The 13,249-nt window shown below is 33.0% G+C and overlaps 1 protein-coding gene across 10 annotated transcripts in view; it reads right to left on the bottom strand.

The window, feature by feature from the left end:
* Positions 1-13,249, bottom strand: part of LOC128866374 (DENN domain-containing protein 1A) — an 84,814-nt gene that overhangs the window by 54,539 nt on the left and 17,026 nt on the right. For 9 of the 10 annotated variants that reach the window (XM_054107056.1, XM_054107055.1, XM_054107051.1 and 6 more), the window contains 4 exons: positions 7,255-7,534; positions 7,108-7,161; positions 6,716-6,976; positions 6,106-6,564 (listed from right to left, as the gene is read on the bottom strand). In XM_054107056.1, coding sequence (XP_053963031.1) covers positions 6,106-6,564; positions 6,716-6,976; positions 7,108-7,161; positions 7,255-7,534 — 1,054 coding nt within the window. Of the gene's footprint in view, positions 1-1,163; positions 1,344-6,105; positions 6,565-6,715; positions 6,977-7,107; positions 7,162-7,254; positions 7,535-13,249 lie in introns of all 10 variants that reach the window. The other variant, XR_008454929.1, reaches the window with a different exon arrangement.

Below are 13,249 nucleotides of genomic sequence, written 5' to 3'. Positions count from 1 at the left end.
ACGTTATTGAACAAAGTTTTTCCTGAAAAGCTATACCATTTTCGGGCAACTTATCAACTAACTCGCTGAAACTCAGTGTGTGCTGTTGTGCATTATCGTCTTCATTCATACGAAGATTTAAAAGCCTTTTAAATAATGTCACTACAGGCTTATCGGTTCGTGTATTTCTTTCAATACCGTCCAAATTTTTTTAGCCGTAGTATAGTTCTTCACGCTATTGATTTGGGAAGCGCTTATTGGCAAAATTAACCCCGGCATTGTTTTATTGTTCTTGCTAAGCCAAGCTGGCAATCCCTCAGAGCCTTTTGGTTTCACAAGCTCACCTGGCATCACTGTCGATAACTCTTGGATTAAGACATTGCGAATCACCACGCACCACGCGTAAGCCGCGTTTCTTTGCTTATAAAAAAATAATAAATACTAATAACAATTACAAATTATTTCCAGTGGCAACAAAACTGAGAGTGAGAGTAAAATACCGCTATAATAATGAAGCTTTAAGCTTGCGAGTTGCATTTGTTTTGTCCACCCATTTTTCGAGTTGCTATGAAAAATTGGCGGCCGCCGTAGCCGAATGGGTTGGAGCGTGATTACCATTCGGAATTCACAGAGAGGTCGTTGGTTCGAATCTCTGTGAAAGCAAAATTAATAAAAACATTTTTCTAATAGCGGTCGCCCCTCGGCAGGCAATGGCAAACCTCCGAGTGTATTTCTGCCATGAAAAAGCTCCTCATAAAAATATCTGCCGTTCGGAGTCGGCTTGAAACTGTAGGTCCCTCCATTTGTGGAACAACATCAAGACGCACACCACAAATAGGAGGGGGAGCTCGGCCAAACACCTAACAGAAGTGTACGCGCCAATTATTGTACTTGCAATTAATATTCTACAAAATTTAAATAAAAAAAAACATATGTAATTATCATATTTTATAATAGGGCAATTGCTACATATGACTTGGCCACCACTGTCCGTATATACAATTTTCTACGTTATTTGTGTTCTTATAATGAAAATATAAATATAAGTAAATAAACAAAATGTTTAACTACAAAATAAAGCAACATTTTAGTACTACATTTTATAAAAAAAGATATTAAACACATACTAAATTCATTTGTTAGGTAAGCAAAGAAAAAAATTTAAGAAAAGAAAATTTACGAACTTTTGGAAGTGAGTGTAATATATATTTTTTTCATTTGTGGTTGATCTGAGTGACGGAGGAACTTTTCCTTCTTTCACAACATTTGTATTTGTATTTGTTTTTTTTTTTGTTTTTCTTTTTTGCAATTTAATGGTTTGAGAGATTATTTGTTTTCGCAAACTTCTGACATACCGCACTGTACTGTAAAAATAAATTAAATAAATTTTAACAAAAAAAGTATTCAATATGAGAAAACAAATAAAAAACTATATGAAAAATACGTAGGCAAACACATTTTTATGTATGTGTGTGTGTATCAGGTAATAGTTTGCAAGAAGTTAAAATACGTATGCATATGAAGTCGGTTTGCAGTAAATGAAGGTACACATTTACATAAGTATATTTGAATGTTAGTTTCATCAGACTACTTATTAGGCAAGAATATACGAGTACATATTTACAGTATTGGTCAAACCCAAAGCACTCTCTAATTTTTGTAAAATAGTAACGAAAAAAATGTCTACGTTTTTAACTCAGTTGCTTATTAATTTTAAGATATCATACTGATTATTTAGTTTTTTTAATTAAGAAAGTTAACTGGACAGAACTAAAGCACTGCTTTCAAAGGTTTGAAAAAAAAACCTATCCTATCCAACATTTTCTACAACTGAGATCATCTTTTAGGCATGCAACACATTAAATTATTGATCATTCCCTGTGAAATGCCACCCTTAGCAATTTTTATAACTTCGAAAAGCTCATCCTTGATTTTACAGTTTCTCCTATATGTTTTCTTAATTTACAATCAATCGTAATTTTTCAATAGGGTAGAGATAGGGTGTAAGCATTGATCGTATTTCTTCTCAGTCTAATTTTTCAATGCCCGGAAGTATACTTATCACAAATAATTATATTTTTTTACTACCAAAGAGGGAGCTTTTATTTCAGTGCTGCCAATACCCATAAAAATGATCCGGATTATTCCCGTGGGAATTGATCGGAAAACTAAGCTGGATAACTCAAGAAAATACGCTAAGTAATGATCAATTAAGAAAAAAAGCTCCTCATAATAACCATATGTCGTTCAAGGGCGGCATAAAACTGTATCTCTATTTATTTTTGGAACAACAAACATCAAGGCTTATACCACAAAGTAGAGAAAGAGCTTGGTCGAACATCTAAAAAGGGATATACAGGCCAATCGATTACTTTTTGAGTTGTTTTCTTTTCAAATTGAAGACCTATATAAAACATAAAGTACTGCCAGATTTCAAATAAAGTAATCGATACTTTTAGAAGAATACGATTCTTAAAAGAATCACTCCGATCACCGAAGCACTCGATTCTCAAACGTACTCAAAACCTCCAATCACTATTTAATACTATCCTTCGATTCGTAGAGAATAAAACGGTCTTCCATTTCTGAGCGTTCCCATCGAGATGAGCTATCGCAAATTCTACCCTGGCCTTCGCACTTTTTGCTGAAAAAAATGCTATCTCGTCGGACGTCTGAACTGCTATCCTTTTAATTGTGCGTTCACTAATTGGTAAACACTGTTTCCTTATTTCACTCGAAGAGACTGTGGGATCAATTTGAATAGTTCATTTGATCAGAGAATCATCTTTCCGAGATATTTTCGCATTTTGCCTCCACCGTGCTAATTCCTTTATACTAATCTATTGATTAAATATTTTTGACTTATTTTGTGTTGTCAAAATGCCGCATATTGGCGTGTATGACCAATTTAACCGGACAAAATTCATTGGCGAGTTTTGAGATAATTCAAAATGGTTTAAGTCTACAGATGTTCACTGACATACAATATACAAACATTTTACTTTTAGCTTGCATTTTGAATTTTTTTAAGCAAGCAAAAGAGCGAGAATTAACATTAGACAAAGTGACGCAAAATTAATCACCCTATCGGAAGATTTTTAATTTTGGAAATAGCGTCGTATGTCAATCATATTTTACAGTTGTAAGTTAGAGAGCTGCAGTATACGAACAGTCAAGCAATGGAGCGCGTAAAGGTCAAAATAAAGGTTCCAATTAATCAAAATATATATATATTTTTTTTACAAAATAATTTTTAGGTATTTAGTAAAAAAATTCCCGCTCTGTATTTTTGATATTGTTTACCTAAAACTTCTTGTTACATATCCGAAGAGCTTAGACTGCGCACGAGTTCGCATCAATGCGTTTGAAGTTATGTAAAAGTCATTGTATTATACTAATCAAGTTCGTTGCTCAAGTTTTTGTTGGTTAAGTTGCTTAAGGTCCCGTGCATGGAAAAGAATAACAATTGCAAGCACAGTTTGCTAAAGTAGAGCGCATACAGGTGTGATAATGATAACAATAACAATAACATTGATCATGAATTACCATTAGCAGGGGAACTAAGTTTAAAGTTTTTTCTTATTTTGCTCTATGAATGGTGCAGTAATTTCGTAACGTTGCAACAAAATTGAGTTAGTTATTGCAGTTATTAGTGAATTTCAATAATTCTTAGTGATAAACAATGCTTTAAAATATGGTGCATCAATTTATTTTGGTAAATCTTATGACAATAGACGAGAATTGCAAATATGTCGAAACAATATTTTATTAGAATGGAAAACAGAATTTTGGAACTATGAATTAATTAAGTTCCGGAAAAAAGATGTTTGTCATTTATTAAGAGTCTGCTCCATTTATTCAGAAAACCTAAAAAATAAAGTTTTTCCGAACACAAACGAACTTAAGGAAGCTCTTAAAAGCAAATGGTACAATATTTCACCAGACATATGTAAAAACTTGGTAGAACCTATGCCAAGAGGTTTAAATTCAGTAAATACTGATCAGGCATTTTATACAATATTTTAAAGGCATACAATTTTGACCGATTATTCGATTTGACATGAATTCTATGGTTTTGTTAACTTTTATATCCCAGTCTAAAAATGTTGAATTTTATGTGACTAAATATATTACACTATAACTAAACACTGCACATAGGTATAACTGTAAACAATAACAATTTTATGTTGTTGTTGTTGTAACAACATAAGCATTCCCCATAAATGTTTGAGAAATGCTGTGGGAGTGGCAGTTCTTGGCCGGATATAAATTCGGGTCTGGTACTATACGGTACTTGTTCTTATTTTCTAATTTATTTTATTGATTAATGATGCAATTTAGTAAAATTACATTTACTGATTTTGATGTGCAGTTTGTTTTATTTTATTTTTTAAAATTCCTTTTAATTATTTTATTTATTTATTCGATTATTTAATTTATTATTATAATATTTTTTTACGTTTTTTGAATTGAATTTAGTTTAGTATGCATATTATTTATTTTTTTTTATTACTTTCATTTTATTTTGATTAGCATTCTTCGTTTCTTCCGCGTGCTAACTGGCCTCAACTAGACACATCAAGTGAAGTCAAGTCCTTACTCTTTCGCCTCAATTAGTTTCGATTGGGACATTAGCGCCCATTAGAACGTCATAACCGAGCTAACATAACTTTATCTACATATATTACCCTAAAGCCTTTCCATCGTCTGCGATAATCGCCGTCACCAACGCACACATGTGCATAAAACTTCGGCAGAATCTTTCTCACGAACACATTAATTTATTTTCCTTAGTTAATTAAATTTTAGGTTAAGTTTATGTTGTTAATCATTATCGTCAAATCAACATGAATGTATGTTATTTTAAGAGTCCGAAAATATCCATCAACATTTTCAAAGATTTTTAAAATAACATAAATACTAAGAGAAATATTCAACCATTCACTGAAAGAAAAATTCAAAGACAAAAATAACTTTTATTTTGTCTGAGAAAAACCTTTGCTGTTTGATTTTTCTGGTGTTCACTGAAACTTATTTTCAACAGTAACATTTAACATTTGCATAACATTCAAACAAATATCTGTTTTTTATATTGTTCAATAGATGTGATTTACGTTGCAAAGTAAAATATTTCTTTCACTTAAATGCTCTTAGAAGTTTTTGGTTAAGACACATATTTTTATTTGATTTTTTTTTTGTCTTGTTGTGGTTAGAGAATTATTTTCAATCTTTGCTTATTTGTTTGTTACTAAGCATTTATTTGTCTGATCAAATAAAAGATTTAATTTTTTCAGAATTTTCTATTCCCTTTTAAGAGATTTTAAATTTTTCAGTTATATTTTAATTAAACTAGTTTTGCATATTACTCAATGATATTTTAGTAATCTGCTTTTTTGGTTAATTTATTAAATGTTTTCTCTTCATGTCATTTTATTTATTGTATTTTTCACACTTTTTTATTTGTTTAACGAGAAGTTTAAATTTGTTAACTCTGGTTCAATGTTATAATTTTTATTTTTAATTTTCTTTTTATCTATCTGATTGATTTACTTGATTTTTTATTTCCTATGTAACCAATTTTCTTTAGTAGCTCTTCAATGTCTAGTTAATATAAATGATCTATATTGCAAACGGTAAACCCAATGTTATGGCAAATGAACGAAATTAATTTTACTGGTATGTGGATATGAATGACTAAAAATGCTTCTAATGATAAAATACCACCTTAACTTTCCATTGTCGTAGTGGCTCGGTATATGGATAAAAAATAACGTGCACTTCTTTTTTGCTTTTGGAAATTACAAAAATTGGCAATTACAAAAACAAAATTACGTCAATGTTACCTAAAACATTTATGACTTGATCTGAATGCTCCTACTATGACAACGAACCAAAAACCTCTGAAACAAATACGAAATGAACATTGTATGTTAACTAACTAGTAGAAGCAATAGCAATTTTCGATTTATCTATTTGCACTTTTTAGCCTCGTTCCCCCACCATTTTCAAGCAACAAGCAACATTGCTTTCGTTTTTTCGTTCACATAAATTCCTACTTGCAAGCGCGATTAAAAATAAACAAATTCTAGCAACGTCTAACTTAAGCTTGACTTTATGAACGCTCACCTTCTCCCTAACATTGTTCAGAAATTCATAGTGTCTTCGCTTCTTCATTTTCTCCGAAAAACGCGCTGCTTCCACTTCAAATTCATCCGAATAACCTAACCCAGTGTTGAGCATTTGTAGGCGTTCATCAATGAATTGTTGGAATATTTGTAGATCCATCATTTTCGTTAAAAACGGTCGCAAATGTTTGGGTCGAGATTCAATAAATTTATGGCGGTTAAATGTTTTGCCCACTCCCCGAAACTCCACAGCATCGCGATAACCGCTTATCAGTTGTACCAGTACGCCAAGAAATATTTTCGAAACACGATCGCCGATATGCTCATGAGAATGACTGAGTTGCTTCTTCATATGCGACACAATATCGGCTGGCATTTCTCGTACATCATCGAAAGGACTTTCGAAACATTTTTTATCACAGTTAAGTATCACTACATCGCCGAGCTCTTCGGGTGTCATCTGCAAATTTAAAAAATTTATTTAATTGAAATTAGGATTTAATTGTAACGGTAGTAATATAAAAAAATATGCGAGAATTAAGGAGCGTAATATTCATATACGTATATATAAGTATAAGTACATGCTTATGTTCAGTTTATCTTTTACCGACCGTGTCGAGAACTATTTGTGGCACACCAATTAGATATGGCATTGGCGCGCTCAAGTAGTCTTTTAATTTCATCGGCAGCACTGGTATGAAAATGTGTTGCCACACCATAGGATAAAGAAACGCATTCGCCGCCTGGATGCACGACGACAAGCGATCCAAACGTCGCGATGTAAAAATGATGCGTCGCTCTGCCAACATCGCAGCGAATACATCAATCATATTCTTTGGATCCACAAAATTATAATACAGATTTAAATTGTGCTGGAAATGAATGAGAAAATAAAAAAACACAAAAAACAACACATTATCATTAATGACACATATAAGTATGTATGTAGATGTTGAAAAAAATAACGTTCAATTAAGTCTATCTCGCCTAGACTTTGGCTTACATTCTCGGGTATGCTGGGCAATTGAAACTGCAACGGTCGTTCCAATACGAAATTCTGCAAGCAAACGAGCAAAAATTTATTTGATTAGATTAAATCGTTACAATTGCATTCAGTGTAAAGCGTTGGAGTGTGAATTTGTGAGCTTACATTTTGACCGCCATTATACAATACTTTGACACTTTTACCCGGATCGGGCACACCACGACTGTATACTTCGGCGATAAATAAGCGAAACTCATCAGTGGCATTGTTATCATTACGTCGCAACTCGGCCAGCAACGCCAACAATCGCAAAAATGTGTCGTGCCATGGCAAGTATGTGATTAAGACCATTGCGGTGTCCGTCTTTGGGTCATGACGACAGAAACCAAAGCGCCATTTAGAGTCGTCCGTTGTGAGTACGAAGGAGTAAAATTGCACAGAATCGCTGTAAAATTAATGTATTAAAAAATGTATTAGTTCATAGGAAAAATAATTAATTTTCTTTTCGACTGTATGCATGCAGCAGTTTGCGCCTTTGTTTATTATTTAATTTGCTGATCGGATCTCTGCGCCTCTCAGGGTTTGTGAAATATTAAATTGAAAGCGTACACTGCGTGCATGTTACAGCCATGATTTGCATCAAGCTCTGCACATACATACATATGCACATTCCTAAACACATTACTTTAGGCGCTCTTCCCAATATTAAAATAATGCACAACAAGGTTTTAGCATTAGAGCAAGAGGGAAGGGCAGAATCAGCACGCCACTGCACGTCCCATACTCCTGCCAGTTAGCTATGTACATGTTAATTAACTCTTCCACTAGAACAGTTATTGTTCTTGTACGAGCATAACATTCCCCATAAATAATTGGGGAAGCTGCTTGCGATATAGTTTTTGCATAGGAAGTACCGCACAGAGGAAAACTACCCGCTGCATCTTTTTCTAAATTTTATACAAAGTTTGAACTATATTTTTATCAAAAAAATTATATAAGAAATAAGCAAATAGCCAAAACTGGGGCATATGGTATGTCCATATGTATGTATGTAGCTCAAGAAAATAATTACGAAATGCAACAATTTCCCATTATGAAATGCTTAGCTACCTAAATATACGTATTTAAGATTAGACACACGAGAAAATCCGCGTAAAAGGTAACATTATATTTGTATAGATACATGTGTACATATGTATGCATATATATCATAGGCGCATATGTATGTATGTAAGTATTATGCACATGCTTATAAAAATTCACACAATCGTTTACCAATTTATTGACCACCAGCGTCAAACTACTCGATCTCCTAATACCGTCTGAAGTTCCTACCATCAATCATAACAACAACAACAACTTAAATCACAATTTCATACATTTCTTTCGTATCCACACAAAGTTGTTTGCAATTTGAAAGCACGTAGAAATCAAAAAAATGTCTGACGAAAGAGTAAAAGCATGAATGTATGGATGAAGGCATGCAAGTACGTATGTGGACCTCCCAATGGGAAATATGTAGGGTAATAATGTATGACTTTTACCGTATTTAAAAATTATGAAAGCAACATGTTTTTCGCTCAATTAATTTCCACACAATTATTTCTTAATAAATATTACAGTAATGTGGTACTAGCTTTTTCGATTTTCTCTTTCTTGCGGCAAGCTGGTAAAAAAGACATTTCTAGTTTAAAATTTTTTTCTAGACTACATTTAAAAAAATCTTTAATTTTAAAAATTATTAAATAAATTAAATTGCAATTTATTAAATAAAATTTTTTCCTCCAACAAATTTACTACTAAAAAGCCATAAACAATTATCCTGTTGGAAAAAGTTTGGCACTAACTTTACAAAATGTACATATGTATAAAGAAGTTAGTGACTTATGATTCGCTAAGCAGCTTTCGTAGGCCATCACTTTTAAAAATAAATAAAGCGTTTTCTAATATACTCCTACAAATTTAAAGACAAATGTTTACGATACCTTGATCAATAAACGATATTTGCAACGTAATCGCTTACATGATATACTCGTATAATGCCGACCAACAACTTACTGCATGCATTAACGTATCATACAATTACAAAATACAATTATAAAACAATAATCGTGTCAAATTTCTCTCTCGTTTCTTTTTTTTTTTGTTTTGCTAAGTGCCTTCTTACTGTAGTTTCCATACACATATGAATTCATTCGTACACGAGAAGAGTCATTATCATATTTCCCCTTGGGCTCATTCATTATAACACAAGTATGTACAATATATATGCACATTAGGGTGGTGCTTATTTCCACAATTAAAAACAAATTATCTGAAAGGCAAATTAATGCACCAATTCGTTTCGGATGTCACTGCCATTGTAACAATGAGGCTTTAACTGATTTAATAGTCGGTGCAAATTCAATTATTGGAAATCTTTTAAACGTCCATTACCTGTGAGTAAGTGCAAGAATGAGCACCTTTTATCTCAAAGAGGGAGTGATTGTGATATTTTCCTTATGTGTATCACCAATCTGAGTCGAATAATTGCACTGGGGAATCGGTTAAAGATCAATTCTAATGTAAGTACCAATTTAAAATCGGGCACTCGAAGGCGAGTATATATATACTTTTCTAACAAATAAAATAAAACGTAAATACAATCTGAAACACGTGTTGATTTTCTAGGTTGCAAAGCAGCTTCAACTTAAGTTATCGAGTAAATATGGTCACGGAAATGACAAAATGAGATGATCACTTTTCTTAAATTTAGCTATCGAAAGATTTTTAATTTTGAAAAAGATAAAACTTCCCGCAGGATAAAAGCTTAAACGTCCAGATCCAGGAAGTCACCATGTCTCCCTCTTTAAAATACTTGTGTTCGATAATAAAATTAGTCTTCACAAGCCATAAACCCAAATCAAGAGCGTAACCGAAAAGTAAAAAAAGCAAAAAAGTTTACGAACGTAACATTTGCTCAAAAACCCCTGGTGGAACAAATTCAGAAGGTGTGGACAATATCAGACCGTTAACCGGCTCTCAGCAAATTTGAAAGAATCATCTGATTGGCTCACGTAACCGGGGTCCTGACTACGGTTTGCTTACGAAAAAACTGAAATTGTGTTTGTGATAAATGAAAAAAAATCATGCTGCTTCGTTGCTGTCTGAAGAACGGCTGATTAGACCAGAGTGCGAATACATGTGAAATGAGCGGGCAGAATTATGCTGCCGAATCCCCTATGACATGCAGCCGAAGTTACTCCTCGATTTCTTTTTTCACCACAGCTGCAAGCCGAACCTATAATCTATTATCCGTGACAAAAAACGATAGAAGAAGACATATCAGCTGAGTTTGTTTATATATTTTTGTGTTGTCCAAAAAAATACCATAAATATACTTTGCCGTTAAATTTTCAATTTTCTTGTCGTTAAATTTTCAATTTTGTCATATGATGGATATTTTTTTGGCATTATTGAACGCAAGTATTATAATAATATTATTGGTGTGAGAATTTATGCATGTAGCCGCATTTATATGTATGCATATCTATTGAAATGTTTTCCTTTCTGATGATTTGGACGAAGAACATTTGCAGCTTGTGCGTATTCGGCGCAAAACAAAAAACCAGTCTAGTCCTTTAGAATTATCAAGTCCCAAGTATATCGAATTTTGTTATGTCTTTTTCACAGTTTCATTAGTTATTTTAGATTCAATAAAATAGCACTAATATCTTTGCTTAATGCGACGCGAGACTTCTTAAAGCAGTCAAAGCTAACTACCGATATTCCTCCAATCAAAAAATTATGTGCTGCTTTACGCTTTTTCGCTGATGAGAGCTACCAAAAATGTGCCTGTAATGATTTCAATGTCGGCCTAGCACAACCCACATTTTTAATAGTTCTTAATGAAGTTTTGAATATTTTCGAGCACCATTCCTTTGCGCGGTGAATCAAAATTCAACCCTGCTGAGTATGCTCAGTGGATTTCCGGCTTTGTTGAGGGTACGCAAGTTCGTAACAAAGGTCTACGAACGGAAGTACAGGTAACCATCGTATTTCTATAGCACTTATTCACTCTGACACGGTTCGATAATTGGGAACACCGCCGTATAACACGGCACTTCTAAAGCACGGATTCACTCTAATACGGTTCGAGAAGTGGGCGAAAATCTAATAAAACATGAAATGTAATAATAGCTATTAAAAGCGAGAGCCTTGAAAATTTACGACTACTTAAAGGAAAATTGAGAAATTGCTAGTAATCCAGATTTTGCATCCAGCAAAGGGTGGTTTGATCGTTTATCATTATAAAACCTAAAAATAGAAGGTGAAAGTCCATCAGCCGATAAAGAAGCCGCCGAAATTTATCCAATGGAATTGAAAATAATTATTAAAGATGGTTGATATTCAACACACCAGGTTTTTAATGCCGACGAGACTGCTCATTGGTGGAAAAAATGCCCAACTTAAAAAGAGTAATTTACAGGTATACTGGGCAGCAAATAAAAAAGATTGGGAGTTTACTGAATTATTGAAAAAATGGTTTTAAACTGTTTTGTACCAAGTGTTGAAAACAAAAAAATTTAGATTTTAAAATTCTACTTATATTGGAAAATGCACCCTGCCATCCGCAAGATATAAATAACCAAATGTCAAAATATTTTTTTCACCTCCAAATACAACTGCTTTACTTCAACCAATTACATAAGATCATTACAATGGATTTTGAACAAAATCGATGATGAGCTTGTGGACGTTAAGGAGGCTTGGAAACTCTTCACAATTTTGGACTAATTAATATATAAACTCATCTAGCAGAGAAATAAAACCGACGACCGACCGAATGGTTGTTGGAAAAAAATATGGCCGGAGTCAATTGAAAGTGAACATTTGATCGAAAAAGCCTAGACTTAGCCAAACAGTTAGAGTCATATTTCTTAAATGGAAATCCCTTAAATGAAAGGGCACAAAGTTTACAAGAGAACTTCCTAAGTGTTTAGCACCATATAAGGAAATTTATAAAGATCTTTTAACTAAAATCAAGCAATCTAAAATAACAGTTTTTTGCAAAACGTAGAGCATGGATCTGAAGATAATACAGAAAAATGCTCAGAGGATGAGGATATCTTGCCAAAAAGAAAACGCCCGCGGTTAATAGTACTTAGTGATGACGAAGAAAACATTTTTGAATTCATATTACTTCTTAAGAAAATTTTAATCTTTATTATGAAAATATAATAGCATGTTTTTTTTTTAAACCTAACCCCTCTTTTCGTACTAGTCCTTTGTTTTGTATAACACGGATTCGCATAATACGGCAATTTTTTGGAACGTACTAACTCCCGCGTTATACGGGGGTCACCTGTACATCATTTATATCATACTTTAAGAAGAGGCTATTAAGTCCTGATGATGATTGTGAGTTTTTTCCTTGCATTTTAGTAATCTACATATCTTTGGTAATCTACTTTACTTTTTACTTAAATTTACAATTTATAAACAGAAAATTACCATTACTGTTGCCAGGTATTCTGGTTCAAATCATCATTGACTAGAGTATGCCCACAAACACATGGGACAGTTCTTACTCTCTTCATTTAAGATGTAAATAGTTATGTAGCTACATACATAAAATTACTTTTTAGGTAATGTGGAATATCCACTAGGAAAACTTATCATGACACCGTTCCATATTACGCTTGATGGCTCATTGCAAATTAAGTTCAACAAAATTCATGCTAAATTAAGGAATTCCGAACCACTATGTAGAGTGTTGAGAACCAAGTTCTATTGGTTTGCTTTCTGCTCGGGGTTTGCAGTATGCACAAGAGAAAGCCATGAAAAGTGTTGATACTTGCTGCGCTCTGCATATCAAAGCATTTCAAATCAGTACAAAGATAATATTTTAAATGCAGATCAACAATTAGAGTCAACATAGTAAGAAATTGATCCTATAATTTGCAGGGCAGCATAAGGAATAAGGGATCATTCATCATATGTGACCTGGTCTATGAAAAGGTACCTTACGTGTCAAAAAATCATTTTTCACTTTTTTGTTGATTCGAATAGTGTGTGAAAGGCTCTTTAAAATGGTGAAAACCAGAAAGTCATAATTTGCTTAAAAGTTTGTTAAAAGTAAAAAAAAAGAAAAGTACAAATACGAAAAAGACTGATTTTT

Source organism: Anastrepha ludens, chromosome 6, assembly GCF_028408465.1.
Source record: "Anastrepha ludens isolate Willacy chromosome 6, idAnaLude1.1, whole genome shotgun sequence".
NCBI classification, from domain to species: Eukaryota; Metazoa; Arthropoda; class Insecta; order Diptera; family Tephritidae; genus Anastrepha; species Anastrepha ludens.
Note: the sequence above shows the minus strand (reverse complement) of the source record. Positions and strands in the feature narration are given on the sequence as shown.